The sequence below is a fragment of the Panicum hallii genome, chromosome 2 (genome assembly GCF_002211085.1).
Source record: "Panicum hallii strain FIL2 chromosome 2, PHallii_v3.1, whole genome shotgun sequence".
Taxonomy (NCBI): Eukaryota; Viridiplantae; Streptophyta; class Magnoliopsida; order Poales; family Poaceae; genus Panicum; species Panicum hallii.
The window spans coordinates 42941497-42960369 of NC_038043.1; the positions used below are offsets into that span (position 1 = coordinate 42941497).

General features: G+C 48.1%; 3 protein-coding genes and 1 long non-coding RNA gene across 6 annotated transcripts; 3 read left to right on the forward strand and 1 right to left on the reverse strand.

The window, feature by feature from the left end:
• The first annotated feature begins 415 nt into the window (after window positions 1-415).
• On the forward strand, window positions 416-4181 carry LOC112882045 (endoribonuclease Dicer homolog 4-like). 3 transcript variants are annotated; one of them, XM_025947016.1, is made up of 6 exons: window positions 416-667; window positions 851-971; window positions 2075-2180; window positions 2325-2547; window positions 2751-2853; window positions 3703-4181. In XM_025947016.1, exons 3-6 carry the CDS (start codon window positions 2100-2102, stop codon window positions 3911-3913), a joined length of 618 nt encoding a protein of 205 aa, XP_025802801.1. In that variant the 5' UTR covers window positions 416-667; window positions 851-971; window positions 2075-2099; the 3' UTR covers window positions 3914-4181. The 3 variants fall into 3 exon arrangements, with proteins under 3 accessions (XP_025802801.1, XP_025802800.1, XP_025802799.1); XM_025947015.1 differs by having other exon boundaries at window positions 426-667; window positions 860-971; XM_025947014.1 differs by lacking the exon at window positions 851-971 and having other exon boundaries at window positions 426-667.
• Window positions 4182-4688: 507 nt separating this feature from the next.
• On the reverse strand, window positions 4689-9293 carry LOC112879674 (phosphatidylinositol N-acetylglucosaminyltransferase subunit A-like). Its single transcript, XM_025944036.1, is given in 12 exon segments — window positions 4689-5125; window positions 5233-5319; window positions 5391-5482; window positions 5675-5781; window positions 5928-6044; window positions 6181-6271; window positions 6697-6788; window positions 6790-6852; window positions 7135-7222; window positions 7224-7705; window positions 7824-7952; window positions 8610-9293. Coding segments are annotated over 10 exon segments (1257 nt in total). The 5' UTR covers window positions 7941-7952; window positions 8610-9293; the 3' UTR covers window positions 4689-5125; window positions 5233-5311.
• LOC112879675 lies at window positions 9218-10939 on the forward strand. Its single transcript, XR_003226133.1, has 2 exons — window positions 9218-9345; window positions 10241-10939. It is a non-coding gene; the product is annotated as an uncharacterized LOC112879675 (long non-coding RNA).
• A 4667-nt stretch (window positions 10940-15606) lies between these two features.
• On the forward strand, window positions 15607-17218 carry LOC112879602. The gene has a single exon (XM_025943941.1). The coding sequence runs from the start codon at window positions 15740-15742 to the stop codon at window positions 17000-17002; it is 1263 nt and encodes a 420-aa protein (XP_025799726.1). The 5' UTR covers window positions 15607-15739; the 3' UTR covers window positions 17003-17218.
• Window positions 17219-18873: the final 1655 nt, after the last annotated feature.

An 18873-nucleotide genomic window follows, 5' to 3' on the forward strand; every position in this document is an offset into this window, starting at 1 on the left:
TCGTGGATGGAGACGAAGCCGAGTTCCGGGTGCCGCGCGGGGTCGGGCGCGTTGAATTCCGCGTGGAGCATGGTGACGCCGAGGCCCCGCACGTGGAGGAGCACCGCGAGCTGGAGCATCGAGGTGGTGGGGCTCCCAGACAGGAAGGGGAACAGCACAACGCTGCGGCCGGTGGGAGAGCGCCCGTTGCCGGCCATCTTTGGTGCTAGTGGTGGTGGGCTCAGGCGGCTGCGGCTGTGAGAGGAGGATTTTTGAGGAAGAAGATGACGGAGGTGGAAGAAATGAGTGGGCCCACTAGTCATAGAGATAGAAGGAGAGAGAGTGTTGCATACTTAGATAAGTTAGGGGCACTGATGTCTTTTTGCATGGTCGATCCAGAGCGTATCACATCGGACGAATAGGCAAATAGGTAGACTCGTACAAGTAGAAAGCAAAATAAGAGAGCGCCATGGTAAGGACGGCAAATAGTTAAATAGCCCCGCTCACACTCTTCTCCCGTCCCGTCTCGCGCCTCGACGTCGGCGACCTCAACGCCGGCGGCGCGGCGCGGCAAACCAGGCCCTTCTTCCACCGAAATCGTCCTCCGCCGGGCGGCGTCTCCAACTTCCTCTACCCGCGCGGGTGGAGATCCGTCATTCCGAAGTCGGATCGATCTCTACTTTCGCCGGTAAGCAACCCAAGCTCGCCTGGATGGGTTGGTCTAGGGTTTCGTTCCAGGATTGGACGTATTCTTTGCTCTGACTCTAAGAAATGGGATCCGAAACCCTTTCTTTCTCACCATATCAGTTGGTTGTGGATGATTTGTGTGCTGCGTGGTGCGCCCCCACTAGTCCAACCTAACCGCCCGTAGTTCGATTAGGTTCCACTTCAGCGCGCGACATCAATCCCCTTGGGTTTGAAGAAGGATCAGGATCTTCGTCCATCCTTGGAGACATTTCCTCTCCCTACGTTTGATGCATCTTTTTCTGATGGTAAATTCTTCTTAATTCGTACCAAAAAAAATCTTCTTAATTCATAGTATTTGTTAAAAAGATACCATTTCATATTTGCTCGGGGTAAAATAAAATCCCGATTCATAGTTCGATACATGCCTCTGCATCTTTATTGTGAGTGACTACAATTCTTTTGCAATATCAAGATTACTGTCTATTTGTTGATGTAAGACGGTATGACAACGAGCAGACAGCTTGATGGTTTCTAGGTTGGAAAACTTTGTGTGTGTGTGTGTGTGTGTGTGTGTGTGGTGGGGGGTTGAAGGTTGTGAATAAGTGCAACTGGGTTACCAGAAATGGCATTTGTTCTATAACAAGCAGGAACCAAATCTTTAATTGCCCGCACATGCAGTATTTTGTCATCACCCGCTCAGTGCAGTATTTCGTCCAATAGAGATTACAACGGTCGAATCTTATCAGGATTGTCAACGGTCGGCTGTGTTAGTGTGGCTGCTGTGTTAGTGTGGCTGTCTTTTTGTTATTTAGTGCAAGTTGTTCTGTCGTCATTACTGTTACTAGTAGTCTGTAGTGCAATAATGTCAGTACTAACTCCCTTCCCTCACCACACGCGCGCATAACCTTTTCTAATTTTTTTATCACATGGATTATAAAGTTGACAAAGCTCCTTCAAATTTAATTTGATTCATGAAAGACCTATTCTTTTTGCTGAAATCCTCACAAAAGTTTCACACACTCTGAACAAGAAACTTTTGTACTAGTTCTGTTGATAAATGATACACCAAATGACATTAACCATACCTCATAGTGGTGGTGTGGAATTTGCAATGGTTATTATGTTTTTGGTGCATGATCACCAGGGGCAAAATGTTTTCCGTAGGGTTAGTTCTGTACCATCTGCTACTGAACGTACAATTATTCTAGTCTGTGTTGATGAGGTATCGTTACTGTGACAAAATATGATTCTCTTGTTAGATTGTAAACAGTTTCAATAATGACTTATGTCTTTGGATAAATTTTCATTAGAAGAACAATTGCTGTTTGTACCACTGACCTTTACGATGTTCAAATTTCAATACACTTCTGTTGCAACAATGGCATATAACTAACCAGCCTTTTATCAGGATCACTCCTCTCAGTTCAGTGGTTATGGAGCCTCCCATGAAGCATAAGCCCAGTGCCGTGCCAATCAACACTTCAGAGGAGGAAGTGGAGTTCCGAGATAGAAATGTAAAAGATCGCCAAAATCTCTTGCATCCATTTTCCCATCTTCCTTTCGAATTCTCTGCAGCATGCTTGAGTTTATTTTTTTTAATCTCAGCAGATTAAATCTATATGTTTGTATTCTGATGTTATCAATTGCTGTCCTTGTAGGCTGAGTTAGTCAAGCGCAGGAGGACTGGATTTTCAGGGTCCATTGTCCAACCACAACAGGAAATTGAAGTCTCTGACATGGAGAACAATATTCCTGATGGTCTTCCAGTTGAAGTTTCTACTGGCGATGATCCCATGGATGTACTCACTGATTGTGCACTGCAAAGCTCTGGTAAAGCAAATGGTCGCAGTGAGGGGCGCGTTCGTAGTATCTCATTTACAGGTGATTGGTACTACATGACAATTGATACGATTGGGCTTTATGTGCATTAGTTTCTTTCATTCTTGAAAGTTGGCGAGGAGCTATGGCATGCACTTGAGTGTATATGCATCAGCGTTCTTGCTTCTTCCTTCATCAGATATCTAAAGCCACACTTCTTCTTCTCCTGAAAACTATTGTTTTACTGAAATTCAAAGGTTATACAGGTAATGAACCAGCAAGGTTGAGACTGCCAAAAATATGTGCTGCAATTGGCTGGAAAGAACCATCATTTGACTTTAAAGAACAAGGACCTCCTCACAGCATATTGTGAGTTTTCCTATTAACTGATGAATGTTAAATTTAATGTTCATGTGCTTTCCTATTAACTGGTGAATGTTAAATTTAATGTTCATGCGCTTTCCATGTGTATAACATTGTTGTGTATTATGCTACCAAAAAATGCTATAGAAACAGCCTAATATCCTGAGTAGTTTCTGGCCCCCCCCCAAGAGAGAGAGAGAGAGAGAGAGAGAGAGAGAGAGAGAGATGAACCATAACATTGTATACAATATCCTTTTATGTTGGATTTTATTGGGAGATATTATAATGCGAATGCTGGAATATGATCACTGCAAATGCATGAAAATTACTCTTGCTGCATAAATTCACATACACAAGAGTAGTCCAGAACCGGGAAAATAGCTGAAGTTCCATAAGTAGAGGGTACCTGCAAGTTTTTGTCTTATATCACAGGAAATTTAGTGGCATGTAAACACTATAAAGCTCTTTCCAATCTATATGGCTGAAGGAACAAACAAAGGTGAAAAGAAAGCAGCATTGTTTCTGAGAATAAAACAACCAAATCATTGTTAGTATGTATGAGAAATAACAATATAATCAGTTCAAAAAGTATTAAATGGAGAATTGTCTAACTTTTCCAAAATTTCTGGTTATAGGAAACGGCAATGGGGACATTTTTTTTCCTCCTTTTCTTTTTTAGCCAGTATTCTAATCATGATGTTTACCTTTAATTCCTTAAGTAGCACCTGTAAAGTGGCTGAAATTCGGTTAGCGGTCATCATTTGTCATCTGTGTGATAGAATAATTCATGATTGTCCATTAGACTCACAATTATGGTTTGAAATGGCAATGACTGCTTTCACGTTAACTCTGCAGGTTCACTTGCAAGGTGACGGTCCGCTTAGAGGGACTCGTCAACACTGTCATAGAGTGCTTCGGTGACCCCAAGCCTAAGAAGAAAGCCGCACAAGACCATGCTGCTCAAGGGGCATTGTGGTGCCTTGAGTGCTTTCGACATATCAAGCAATCTTCGGATGCATATGCATCATCCCAAGGAGAGCGTCCGCCAGCCCTTATGCTGCTCTAACCAACCCTTGCTTCCGTTGCAATATGTACATGGCTCTTTTAACCTAGGGTCAGGTGGTATAATTAGTCTTTCGTTGGTGCTTAGCCGTGCTTGAATCTTGATCATGTTGCCGTGTGGTGGCAAAACATCAGCATCGGCCTGTGGATCCCTCCCCGTGATTAGTCATTTTTGGTTTGTACATGGTTAAACTTCATTCCTGGGGTGCATATCATGCTGTGATGATTGTTGGGGCACATTGATTTTCCAGTTATCCTTGCAGTGAGTACCAGCATCTGCATTTGCTAGTTTTTGAATCTGGAGCCATGGCTCCTTGACCTCCGACTGGCAGGCTACCTGCAGCTGCCTGGAACCACAAGCCTAGGGGAGCAACAGCCAGCAGAGGGACGCGCCTCCAGCTCAGAAGATGCATCAGCAGCCTCCCATAGAGCAGTCTTGTGTGCGCGCAAAACGAGGCCTCAACAATTGAGCTCGTCGAAGCTTTGAGTTCAACCTCCAAAAGCCACACTTCTTTTTATTTCCATTTTTCAAAGGAAAAAGATATTGTCAGTACCATAGATCGCCGATCGCTCTTCATTTACATGAGATGGATAGGTAAATCCCTTCATTCAGTTCCTACTTCCTACTTGGCTACTTGTAAGCGACTAACTTTGTGTTGCCGCTCATCACCCCCAAAGAAGTAATGTGTGCTCACATAAAAGGTATGAAAATTGGGCAATTTTCTTATTATCTTACGTCCAACTCGTACTGACCAGATCACCAGAGGAACATGTCAATATAGCAACGGCAAATAGATTGAATGTAGTTAAATATTTCTCGAGTAGCATGTTTACACGACCGAATTTTCCTGTCTTTTCTGAGGTGACGGAACAAGATTCTACATATAGGTTAATAGCAGTGCAATACCCTTTTTCTGAAGAGATCAGCCGTAACTTCAGCGCCCAAGATAGCTTAGGCAATTACAAAGCAATGATCATATCTGCCAATAGCTAGTTTAGCATAAACTCCCAGCCGCAATTGATGGTAGGGCTTGCTTGTAAATGAGAACTTGCGCTCCTAAATGATGTTGCTCATTTCAACATTGGCACCAATGCACAGCTGGGTTGATATGTTGCAATTGAACTTTAGACACAGTTCCGATTCGTGCTCATGCATGGCTGATAGAGTTAACTAGCCAACCCAACTATATATTCAGATATGTCTGCTTCCGAGGCTCTAACCAGCATGAAAAAAAAACAAAAACAAATGAGGAATGGTGTCCTCTCTTTTAGAAACATTGAAAGAAATTTCTGAGTAGGATCACATCTTGCTTCTTAACTCACTTTCTCCAAACTTCATAAATCATCTCTTGAATCTAAATGAGCATGTAGTGGCCCTATATCTGGGACTTCTTCAATACCTTCAGCAGGCTGTGGAGGGAAACTCATATAAGGATTCCTTCAAATCTCAAAAAGAAAAAATAGCGTGGGTACACAATTACCTGTAAGAATTCTTAGAAGGCACCATAGTAGGTAATTGATTAATATAACCAGGCAAAACAATTTTCCCGCCCAAACTCCACAAGTGAGATATCTAATACCATTACAGAGGTGCATGAATGAGTTATATATCAATTTTGGTGTCAGTGCAAATATGTGGTGACATTGCCTAGGCCTAAACCCAAAAATTATCTGGCAGGATTTAGAATTGGAACAGCAGAAAATGATACAAAATAATTTTGCTGTTGTAAACAAGGTGAGTTTTTGACAGTTTATGTTTACTCACTGGGGAAGGCGGTCTAGCAAATTTGTTGTCAAGGATCGCACTGCACGATCATAAACAATCTCTGTTCTTTTGGCCACATCATCCCAACTATAAAGTTTTTTTTTCATCTAATCCACATTAGAGACAATTGAATGAATATCAGAAAACTTGCAAATTGATCTCTGATTTTAAAAGCTCCTGTAAAATGCTCACAAGTGACATGGTACAATGATGAATTTATACAATGTGTAGAGATCTGAGAGTTAAACTTCACCTGAAGATGCATAACTTGAGGATTTATTCCAGGCAGCATGTCAATAGCTTTCGTAACAGCTCTTACCATATCTTCTGGAGCTGGTTCTGCAAGTACTATCATGTCATCTGGAAGAACCTGAAAAAGAAAGAATGGTTTGCAGGAAACTCTGAAATCATCTGACTAAAGTCATTCTCTATAAATGAGAACCTTACTGTCAACAGTCCTAAATGTCATGTATTTAAAATTGGAGGGAGTATCATAAAGCACATACCTCTGGGACACCTCCAACTCTAGTGCTTACAGTCAGCAGTCCACAGCTAGCTGCTTCTAAAATGGCGATGCAAAATGCCTCCGTAAGTGAACTGAAAGTAAAAAAAAAAAGTTTATGTTTCACTATTACTGTGGTTTATCCACATACAGGTCGCACTTCTTTCATCTGTGGCACATGAACAATCTAGTTTTCTCTCAAAGAGGTTAGAATATAAAAGATGAGGAAAATAGCTCTACTTCTGTTTACCCATGATCCATCTAATGTAAATTCCAAACTCCTAAAAACACTTCCCAGACACTAAATCATTTGTCAAATATATGTTGACAGCCCACATGATCATAAAGCACTTCATTAATCTGATATAAGAATGTCAAAATTCTACTGCAAGTGCAGAAAAGATATCCGATATTCAAAATGGTTCAAGACCTGTATACAATGAGAAAATGAGGGACAAACGCACTATAAAAGGTAGAAACCATATATTAATAGGAAATGATGAAAATTTAGAAAATTTACCTGTTTAAAAATATATGACCAGAGATCAGAACTGACCGTACTTGAGCATGAGGCACAGCTCCTAACATTTCAACTCTATCCTGAAGGGCAAAACTTCTCCCTCATCTCTTCAAGTCGCACACGTTTTGGACCATCACCTCCAATGATAAAGCGAACCTGAGTCCATGGAGTTGTTTATTTACAAAATACAGGCACCTGATCAGATCCAACACATTGCATACATCAAGAAAGTAATGATGCAAGAAGACTAGACGAGGACAGCTGGACATTAAAGTCCAATGACGACATACACTTGGTTTTAATGGTGCAAAAATTGACAAATTTTTAATATTAAGACAGTCTGTATTTATATCCTCCATAACAAAGGCTTCTCCCCTAGTATATATGCATGCACTAACCTATAGTATTTTGATTCAGAGTGATGTAGCTACGACTCACCTTTGGAAATAGACGACATACTTCTGGAATTACTTCCACAAGAAGATCTGCACCTTTTCGGTACACTAACTTACTGATCACTACAATATATTTCATCACAGCTTAGGCGCTCAGGGGAGGGAGTAAACATTGCAGTATCAACGGCATTAGGAACCATAAAAACTTTCTCCGGAGATATCCCAGACCTCAGTACAGTATTCTCTTTGCTTGTACGAGAAACACATATTGCTTGATCAATATCTGCAAGAGTAAACTGCAGCACCTTATTCATGTGAATGCTTCCAGCATCAGCAAAACCATAAAGTGAGTGATCTGTGAAGACAACTTTGTACCCCATCGTCCTGGCATGCATCAATGCTTCATGGCACAATGTAGAAAAAGCCTGATGTCCGTGCACGACAGAAATCCTCTCACGTATAATAATGGTTCTTACAACTGGAAATGTCAAGAATAATGTAGGTAGTGTATTCTGCATCAGGAATGGTCTCCATGGTACATAATAAACCTTTAAACCATTTGTGACATAACGTACTCCAGATCGGTTTCCATACGCATGTGTCATGACAACAACCTAGGAAACCAAACAAAACTGTCTTATATTTTTCAAGAAAAAGATAGCTTTTAATTGACTGTTTATATAGTTCCTATTATTTGATCCAAGTAAAACAGTTCATGAGGAAAATTAGGACCTTATGGCCAAGCTTAAGCAGGCATTGCGACAGATAGTAGATGTGGCTTTCAACACCACCAAAGTTTGGGAAGAAAAAGTCGGACACCATCAGTATCCTGTGCTTTTGCCAATCCATTGCGTTTGAAATCTGAAATTCAAAACAAAAAAAAAAGCATACCATGATGCAAGACAAATAGACAATAGGAGGGGGTTTACAAAGGGGAAGTGACACTGGAGAAAAGCAAAAGATAGTGAACCATATAATCAAACCCATACCATCCTATTAATAAAATAAAGCTTAATAGTCGGATAATCATACTTGTTTGTGTAAAACAAACCATGAAAGGTGATCCGTAAATTACTACATCAGCTTACAAATATCATGGCATGCATCTCAAACTTAATAAATAATGAAAATTGAAAAGAGAATGGAGATTAAAAGTGCTGGAAAAAAATCCCCATTCCAGAGAAAGCACAGTGTCATAGCTACATAACTGCTTCCTACCTTGCAATGCCAACCATGATTTCTTTACAAAGAAGTACTAGTAGTCAACACCTTATTACATGGATCAACACCAAAATCCACATAAATATAAGTTAGAACAGATGATAAGTTTAGCATTTAGCAACATTTTGGATTCATCCAAACTACCACTATGATCTCTTTACTATGTTGTTTCACTAGCAGTGTGCCATTACCAACGTCAACATCGCAAAATTGGAACTCTAAACATGTGCAACTTGATTTGTGTATTTTCTCTTTTCTAATTTTATTTGGCATATGAATTGACCATTTTACCCTCACTTATGTTAAGCGTCGCATGCCTTCTTGCTGCCTTGGCGCAGCCGCCCTTTGCAGGCAAGCAGGCTGCAAGCCGCCATCGCCGCCTGTGCAGGCACGCTGGCAGGTCAACACAGCCGCTTGGGCAGCAGCCGTCAAAAATCCCCCACCAAATCTCAACCTCCAATCTTACGCCATGTCGTCGTCTTCGTCATCCCTCCTCTCCTCGACGCTCCCAACCCCGGCGACCGTCCTCTCCAAGAAGCCGGCGTCCCTGCGTGCCGCCCCCTCCAGAACCGCGAGGCGCGGGGTTAGGGTGGTGGCAGCCGCGGCGGCCGCAGTGGCGCTGGTGTCTGCGGCATCGCGGGCACGGCTGTCGGCGGCGGAGGTAGCGCGGACGGTCGTGGAGCTGGCCCCATCCGGGACGCTCTCCGTGGTGGGCCCCGGCAACTGGCCGCTCGGAGTCGGCGCGCGCTTCGTTACGGATGCTGCCGATGCGCCCGCGCTCTGCCTGGCCGCAACGATGCGCCGTCCAGCTTCCTTGTCGAGGTGAGGGGACGCAGCTGTAGGGTGCTTCACCGCAAAGATTGAGATTTTAGGGGCTCTAATGCACAATTGCTCTGCCGAGTAGTGTCCAGGCAGCGGCGGCCTGCCAGCCTGCCTGCTTGCCCAGAGTGGCGGCGGCCAGCCAGCCTGCCTGCCTGCACAGGGCAGCGGTGGCAAGGCAGCAAGAAGGCACACCACTCCCGTTAACATCCATGTAAGTGAAGGGTAAAATGGCCAATTCACATGCCAAATACATGAAAAGAAAATTAAAAAAGAGAGAAAATACACCTAATAGCAGTAGAATCAAGTTGCACATGTTTGGAATCTCAATTTTACAAAGTCAATGTTAGTAATGGCAAGACTGCGAAGCGTGATGTTTGGAGTCCTAAATATACAATTTTCTCCGATGGGGCGGGCGACGGGTGCGAAGATGGAGGTGGTAGACGTGAGCGGATAAGGTTGGAGAGAAGGGCAATAAAAATAGGAAGATAAAAAAGAAGGAAAGATAAAAAAGTAAAAATTAAATTAAGGGTATTATGGATATTTCATCTTTTCTGTGCATTTTAAACAATTAGGAGAAGCCGTTTACCAAATATTTTTTAAAATGCTTTAGCTTCACCAAAAAAACCGCTCCACCAGACGAGTCGAAGTTGGAGCTTGTTTTCGAAGAAGCCATAGCCGTAGCGGTGCCAAATGGGGCTTTAGGGAGACGCACAAGAAGATGGTGGTGTTGAGGTCGCATCAGCAGGGATGACAGGTGGTCCATAGCTCAATGTAACATATCTATTATTGCTCTATTTAAAATTTATTTATTAAAAATAATAAACAAGTAACCAAATATTACGAACATAAAAAATTGGATCCAAACAACTGACAAGTAGAGTGTTAATAGATAGGTTATATTTTTAGAAAAAAAATTATACCCATTATATTTTTTATTTAAAATGAATTACTTATAAATTTTTAGTTTAAAATTGTATATTTTTAATTTTCACAAAATAAATAAATTTTTAATTTATTTTTAAACAATAAATTTTTAGTTTAAAATTATATATTTTTAATTTGCACGGTTGTATTAGTTGGATGACCTATGTTATTTGATTTTGCAGTTGAGGGTTGAAAATCAGACTTTCTTGACAGTTCAAGAGTGTAAACCGAACTTTTCCCAGCAGAAAAGGGTGAAAACAAGTTTAGATCGTGGCCATACTAAAACTAGCCAAAACTCTACATATGATGTGCGGGGCCATATGCTAATAATTTATTGTTTATTAAAATAAATTCAAATGATATGTGGTTTTCTAGATCTAACTGCTACGAATATTTTGGTACAATCAATTTGCAAATCGGATATATGGTTTAAGACTTATTGTCATTTAAGTATACTTGGTCTCAAACTCTTAGATTCTATTGAAGGACTGCCAATTTTTACAGACACATTTTTGTAAGATTTTTGTGGACTCAAAAGTAAACACGCCCAGAGGCAGGAGCGTCAGCATTTTTATGAAACTAATTAAGGCTATGGAATGTGGTATCGAGGAGTTCTCGGAGTCTCAGAGAGACGGAGACAAGAGTGGAAGGACAAGATGGGACGTCAAGCAATTGAGCATCAAGATGTAAAGAGAGGACGGTGCGGTCTATTTTTTTTCTGGGTCCCTGTTGACGCGAAGGCAGCTTTTTAAGAGTGTGATTGCTGGTGGGGCCGGTGTTTAGTCTTGATCTTGCTGCCGCTGTCGAGTGGAGTGGTGTTGTCGAGTGAAGTGGTGTGGTCGCGTTGATGTTCCAATCCAATCGATCGGTATTTTTTTTTATGTTGAGAGTGGCTGTTGAGTGTTTGAGTTAAGTTGCCGTGGTACGGCACGAGTTAATATCCCAATCCAACTGGCCGGTGTTATTTTTTGTTGTTTGCACGGTCTAGATTTATTCTTCTTTTTATTAAAATTGGCAACTCTTCTCCCTGTTTTATTTTAAAAAAATGTAAAGAGAGGAGGTGGTGGGATGAAGGGCAAGAGAGAACACATCGTTTATACGGCGTATAGAAAAAGCCCTTGTATACAATAGTTTGTGTTCGGTTTAAACCCTAAACAGTTAAACTTCCATCGTTTAGTCGTTTACCCTAGCTATACAACATTTTGGATAGGATAAATGATAATCTAAACAGGATAAACAGCTGATTAACGTGATATAAATTGTCAAGCATGTGCGTAGTACGGCTGTTCAGTCGAGCAGTGTGGTGATAGCGTAATCATGTGTCATGGCAGATTGTTGTGTGGTTCCGCTTCCGCGTCAACTCGCTGATTTTATTTCCCTGGCGTTTTATTTTATTCATTTGCAGCTTCAATGCGTGCATCAGTCGTCGTTTGTGCTTTGACATGGTCAGATATGTTTTCAGCGTGAAGATGAGGTGATGATCGTGCACCATCTGCTACCCAACAATTATCCTCGCAATTCTGGGTACCCATTCAGCCACTTACTTGTTTCTGAACCTCGAGCTTAGCAGTACGAGCTATAGTAATCTTCCCAGTGTTAGAAATAATTAGTGTGTATGGTCAATTAGCGTTAAGCACACGATTAACATATTAACATGTTGTTTAGTCAGTTAATCCCGTTATTAGCAGGACAGGATGCGTCCGTTAAGAGAGGCCTGTTCGGAAGGGGCGTGTCCCTTCCGAATCGGCGCGTCGGTTCCTTTGAGCCCATATATATATATATATATATATAATCACTGTTCATTAATCATTAACAAGACTATCATTTACAAATCCATTTACACTAACTTAAACACCCAGAAACTCGAATGCTGTCACGGACCCATCACACAGACACAGGTTCTTCCGAACAAGGAGCAAAAAGGATGTCACAGCTCGATGCATATATGTCTCGTCGACTTTGTCAATCAGTAGTGCTGCATCCGGTCAAACTCAAACCAAATGCTTGGTAACAGGATCTGAATCCGGCGGGTGATTTGGTCGCGATCGGTGCAGCGCTTCTTCAGAGCTCGATCGTATCAACAGCAGCTCAGGCCAAACACCCAGGTTTCAACCTGAACCGGATGCATCCGTGCTTCTGCAGATCTCCGCCATCTCGTTTCGGTCAATGTCGCGAATACACCATCCCATCGACCAGTTCTCTGTCAGAGCCCCGGGCCGTGGTGGCAGATGCGCATCCTCGCGCGCACGACGGCTGCCGGCTCGGGCGCCACCGTCTGGGGCCAGGCACCGGCGAGCGGCCTGCCCTGGCGTTTGCGATTACGCCCCTGCCGGCTGGTCGCGCACCGGCACCCGAGCCGCGGGGCCATCGATCCGCGCCACTTCCAGGCCCGTCGGTTCGCGCGGGTCGCTGTCCGCGACCATGGGGGAGTGGGAGTGCCCGGCGGTGGTATGGCACCGTGGGGCTCCTGTCGCGGCACAGCGCGGCCGCGCCGGCCGGGCACAGGCTGGCGCGCTGTACTTGGCGACCACTCGTCTGCCGTCCGTCCGTGCTGGCCTGGGCGTGTCGAGAACGGCCGTGCGTTGCGATAGCAGAATGGCATGGCATGGTCACAGTTATAAAAATTTCCGGATCGATGGATAAAAAACGTGGAACGTGGTACGTTGCTCAAGCGTAATTTTAACACTACTGTAACAAAAATATACCCATCTTCCCGCGTTCCCGGTACGGTAACGTGGCACTGTACCACGTTCCCCACGTTCCCGGTGACTGAGGGCATGGCACGGCATTCATTCCAGCAGCTTCAGATGATGGAACAGTGGGGCCGACGAGACGGGCTTCTTAAACACGTACTCGTCGTCGTCGGCCGTCTCCATCTTGAATTGAAAGCAGGTGGACGGAGCCGAGCTGGTGAACACAGGAGAGAGCTGACACGGTCTAAGTCATCCCATCTCCCGGCGGGCCCCCGGCTGGCGCTCCGGCTCGGTCCAACATTCGACCACAAGACGCCCGCGGCATCCGGACCACGGCATGCAGTTGCAGGCACAGGGAGGGTCCGCGATGCCGCCGTTCCTCCGAGGAAACCACGGCCGGCACGCGAGCGGTGGTCAAATCGACGGGTGGTGAGGGGAACTGGCGATGGTCGTCGCCCCCTCCTGCAGCCAAGCCGATAGCCGGCCCGGGGCGCGGGCCACACCTGGTTCCGTCCACGCGCACGGCGCGCCACCGGCGGCACACGGATCGCGGGACACTCGGAGGCGCCGGGTCCCAAGAAAACCACCGCGAGATCTCCTGTCCGCGGTGGTGGGCGGGGCGGGAGGGTTGACGACCGTTCGGCGCTTCTTCCTCTCGGTCCGTCTCGCTCCGTGCTCCGTTCCCCGGTCTTACCTGGCGCGGTGGCGGTCCGACGACGATCGGGCCCGGTCCACGGGCAACGAAGAATCAGCGCTGAATTAAGCACGGGCGCACGTTGAGCTCTCACGCGCTCCGCTCTCTACTAGCGGGGCGGGCGGCGGCGTCGATGCGCGCGGCTCGTTTCGCTGCACCTCCCCATGGTCGCTTCTTTCTCGCAGCGCTTCGTGTCCCTTTTCCTACCTTTTGAGACTTCCAGTTGGCGCATCTTTTTGGCTCGATCGACCATGTTCCGTGCATGCATGTCGCGACCGACACGCGTGCAATCCGACTCCACGAGCGCATCCAGCACAGACGGATCATATCGAGGGTCCGGCCGGCTGACCGTGTGTACCGTGTCGCATGATGAGGTCGGTCTCGCCCTCATGATCAGTTTTTTTCTCCTCCTTTTTTGTTTTTTTGGGGGGGGGGGGGGCGGCGAAGGCATGGAGCCTGGCAACCAGTAAAAAGGAGCGCCCTTTCAAATGATGCACGCCGCCGGCCGAGTGCAGAGAGTTGGTGCGCAAAGTTCTCGGCTTTGCGATTTGGCTCGCGAGGTCGCAGCGAAGTCGTACGTGGCGTGCCTTCGACTTCGAGAAAATCAGTGTGCCACGAGGATGCATGTGTTATAAAAAGAAACTGCCGCATATGGAACAATGTACGCGTGTGCTCTCCTATGGCCCGTGAAACGGAGCTTGCAACTCGTCGTTGCCCGGCAGCACAAGCACGCACACGCCTCCGTCATGTTCAGGGGGTTAGTAGATGGAGTTAGGTGACGGTAGTGGAGTTGACCTAACTTGAAATGGCTTGGTCAGACTCGAGACGCTCCTAGCCCAAAACGGCAAAACATTCAAAGCGCATGAATTCTGCCTCTATAGATGTTCAGATGTTCGTTTTCTCGACCTGGAGCAGGCATAACTGCATAGGACAGACACACACGTACTCTACATTCTACGGTCATACCTCTCGTCATGCCGCACCTGCGGGATGGCAGGCCCCTATTAAATTGATTAAAAAGCTTTGGCACGCCATTAAAAAAAAGCTATGCGGCTACCAATGGTTTGATTTCTTTGAGATTTTCTCGCCACGAGTTTGGTGTAGAACTTTTGCGCTGCAGCTCCCAGCATCGACGCCACCATAGGTGCTGCAATCATACAGGGTAAGTCTATGCTTGTCATCTTGTTCCATTCTCACAGTTATACAATGTGCCGTGGCGCATGGCCGTAGCTCTTTTCACCATCTAGGTGGCCTAGCCAATGTTAAAAAAAAAATGACCATCTCTGAATCTCTATTGAAAAATACCAAACGGTTTCCCAAATGGCATGACGCTATTTGGTAGCTATCTTGCTCCAATTCTACTTGTTTAGTTTCATTAAGTTCTCGAGTCAAGCTTTGCCGTCCTGTTCCATCTCATAGTGAGGTATATACTATGCGCCGTGGCACAGGGCTGTGTAGCTCTTTCACCGTGTAGCTGGCCTAGCCAATGTTACAGAGAAAAAGGATGGCCATCTCTGCATTTTTATTGGAAAATACCAAACGGTTTTCCTAATGGCATGACGCTATCTGATAGCTATCTTCCTCCAATCCTACCTATTTAGTTTCAAGTTCTCAAGTCAAGCTGCTAACTTGATATCATCCTCGTTCTTGAAATATCGGCTCGTATCTAGAAAGGAGCCATCTTTGCACGTCAAACCCACGGATAAGCGACTTGCGTTTTTTTTCTAAGTTTAAGATTGAGCTCTGTAACCAATTTTTTTGTTTGTTTGTTTGTAAGCTCCCATCTAAGACTCGGCCCAGCACCTGATTGAATAACTCGCCCGTCGCAACCAGCCCGAGTAAATTAAACAAACAACTCCGTTGCCATCGCCCCCGGTAATATGAACACGGCCTTATTCGGTCGCGCCCTTGTCAAAAAAAAATCAAAATTAGTTAGCAACGAGGAGAGACGAGCTCAGAACCCACGCGACAGCCAGCCAGCCAGCAAGCTCTGCGCCGGTGGTGGTGGTGGTGGTGGTGGTGGCGGCATCGCACTCGCGCGCCGCGCCGCAGGTGTCGCGCTCGCACCCCAGCTGGGTCCAGTCCAACGCGACACCGCCCCACCGCGGCGGAGTTATATGTACTCGCCGCGCCCGGTCCAAAGTCCAACCTGCTGCTCGAGGGGGCGAGGCGAACCCAGCCGGCCGCGCCCCGGGGAGAGGGAAAAAAAAAAGCCCAAAATCTCGTGGTTCTCGCTGCGATTCGCTCACCCATTTCCGTTCCCCTCCAAAGGGCCAGCCAAGCCAAGCGACGCGATGCCCGACGCGATACCGGCCTGCTTCCGCGGCGCGGCGGCCGCGGCGCCGTCGGGGTCCGGGTCCGCCTCCTCGGGGGCGGGGACCAGCCTCGCCACGTCCGTCTACGAGACGCGCCTCGGCCTGGCCGCGCTGTCCTGGTCGCGCGCCGCGCTCGGGCTCAGCCTCCGCGCCGTGCTCCGCGTCTCCGCCGGCGCCTCGCCGTCCTCCGGCTACGGGTGCGACGACGGGGTGGAGTACGGGGACGACGACGACGGGGAGGAGGCGACCGTGGCCGTGCGCGTGCGCCCGTGGCTGCTGTGGCGGCGGCGCGGGTCCAAGCGCTTCCGCGTGCGGGACCGCCGGGTGGACCTGGCCTGGGACCTGTCGCGCGCGCGGTTCCCGCCCTCGGGCTCCCCCGAGCCCTCGTCGGGCTACTTCGTCGCCGTCGTCGTGGACGGCGAGATGGCGGTCGTGGCGGGGGACATGGCGGAGGAGGCGTACAGGAAGACCAGGGCGCGCCGCCCGCCGGGGCCGGGGGCCGTCCTCGTCTCGAGGCGCGAGCACGTGTCCATGCGCGACGCGGGCGCCGGCCGCGGCCACCGGACCTGCGTCCTCGTGCGCGGCAAGGAGCGGGAGATCTCGGTGGATCTCGTCTCGCGCGTCCAGGGCCAGGGGCAGCCCAGGGAGCAGCGGGACAGGGCCGAGGTCGGCATGTCGGTCTCCGTGGACGGCGAGCGCGTGCTCCACGTCCGTCGCCTGCGCTGGAAGTTCCGCGGATCCGAGAAGGTGGACCTCGGCGGCGGCGACCGCGTCCTCGTCTCCTGGGACCTCCACAACTGGCTCTTCCCCGCGCGCGACGCCTCGCCCCCCGACGCCGCCGCAGCAGCAGCAGCGCTCGCCGCGGCCGCTGCCCCGCCCGCGCACGCCGTCTTCGTCTTCCGCTTCGAGCTCGCGGACGGCGGCAGCGGCGAGGAGCGCGACTCGGCCGACGCCAGCGAGAAGGAGCTGCCAGACAAGGCCGGGAGAGGCGGCTGGGCGGGCTACGTTGGCAGGTGGGGGAGAGGGGACTGGAGCGAGAGCAGCAGCAATGGCGAGAAGCGGAGGAAGAGGGGGCAGGCCCGCAGGCTGGCAAAGGCGAGCTCCTCTTCGTCGGCGTCAGTGGCGTCCTCCTCCGCGTCGTGGGCGAGTGGCTCCACGGTCATGGACTGGGGCAGCCCCGAGGACGCCGAGCTGCAGCGCGGCGACGGCTTCTCCCTCCTCGTCTACGCCTGGAAGAACTAGTGTGGTGGGCTAGCGGCGGCGGCGGAAGCGGCTCGCCGGCATTGTTTCGATTGATGATTGGTCCTCGATTCAGTGAGGATTTCTTCTTCCCATTGTTGTAAGTTGCAATTGTTCACCGGGCATTGTTCTTGTGCAGTTTTGAGTGCTTGCTCCACTGACCAAACCATTTTTTACAAATCTCCATAGAAATGAACATCTAGAGAAAGTGAGAAACAATACTGTGTGCGTGATCATCGGTTCGCTCTCTTCGAATCCTGCAGATCATTGGCTCGTTCTCTGCATTAGGTAGCGCATTGTGGACTTCGAATAGCATCTTAACTTAGAGTTAAAATAAGTGGTTAGCCTTAGTGGTTGGATGACTAGATCTCCTGGGTGAGAAGAATAGCCAGCTGCCGCGCTTTGTTTTCCATGTCTCCCGTGCCACTTGCTGGAAAAGATTGGATTGCTCGGCTATTATTGGCAGTCGCGAGCTTAATCCCCAATCATGGGCTGATAGGTGACAAGAGCCGGGCTGTTCGGATCGCGACGTCCACATGCTTGCTGCTGGAGTGCTGCCTCGCTGGGATTGTGGTTGTCAGTTATTCTCTTGCTTAAGTGTCTCCGGCTGGTGGTTAAGGCCTGCTTAAACAATGACAATTCGGTGGCGGCTCCCCCATAGTGCCATGAGTGCTACCTGCAGCCGGAAGAGAGTGCTATGGATGCGATTCTCGGTCGGCTGTCACGGGGCGTCAGCATTGGCGAATTGGCTGATGGTACTTTGAAATGCCCTCGTAGTTGGAGGTTGGGGCTTTGGGGTCCTGGTGTCAATTTAAATCGAGGGAACTGCGCTGACGGCTCCCCACTTCCTTTTTCGTGAAAAGTGCACCAAGTGCTGCGCTTTCGGTTTTGTTACAAAGACCCAACGACAGTGAGTTGACGTAGAACATTCTCTAGTTGATCAGAGCTTGCTCGGAAGGCCTTTGAGAAGGGTTTGATGAATCGCTGTTCCTCCGTAGGAAGAGGTTGATGGTATTGAAGTACAGTTTTGTTTCTCTCCTGTTAAAGAACACAAAGTGATGCTGCACTGTCAATGGGCTACCAGATATACAAATGCAGAAGCTGCTCGGATTCAGACCTTCCCCCCCTTTTAAGTAGCTGAAGCTGACAAAACTAGGGCTTTTCTAACTAGCGGCAGCCCAGATTCAGACGTGCACGGCCGTATAACAAGTAGAGAAACCTGGCGTCCGGAAACACCTCAGAGTGGCCACAAATCGCAATTTGCAAGGAGCTTGGAACCCAGCTGGACGACGTCGAGAGCCCCGGCGCCTTGCAAGGGAGGGAAACACCATGGACCGGTGCAAACTACTCTACTGAGAAAATTCTGACCGGCGCGCCGCCCTTTGACCGGGAGCCCCGGCCGGCTGCGACCGGTTATCCCCGTTTCCGGATCAGCGCAGCACCCATCTCCATCCGTGTGACGCATCGAGCACGGCAGCCCCACAGGCATCTCGTCGTCCTGGACGATCAGCACGCAATGGTTGACCCGGATCACGGGGTCAGGCTGCTAGTATTAGTAGTGTCCATCGACTCCATCCTGGAAGGAAGGAACCGAGCATCGTGTGGCTGTCACGGGAGCAACCGCTCTCCAAATTCAGCTCCCTTTGCATGCAGTTCTGGCGGGCCTCGTGGGTGGAAGGAGAAGGAACCCAAGCCAAGCCAAGCGAGCGTCTGCGGCTGTAGCTGGAAGCACGCGTATGTTCGAAGTGCCCACACCGCCACGTTTTTTTGAGGTCGAGCAACAGCGCCGGCGATCCGCCGCGGCAGGGTCGGGACAGCTGAACGGATTCGGGACTGTTGGGCCACATGGTCGACCGCTCCGGCCAGCGTTGCTA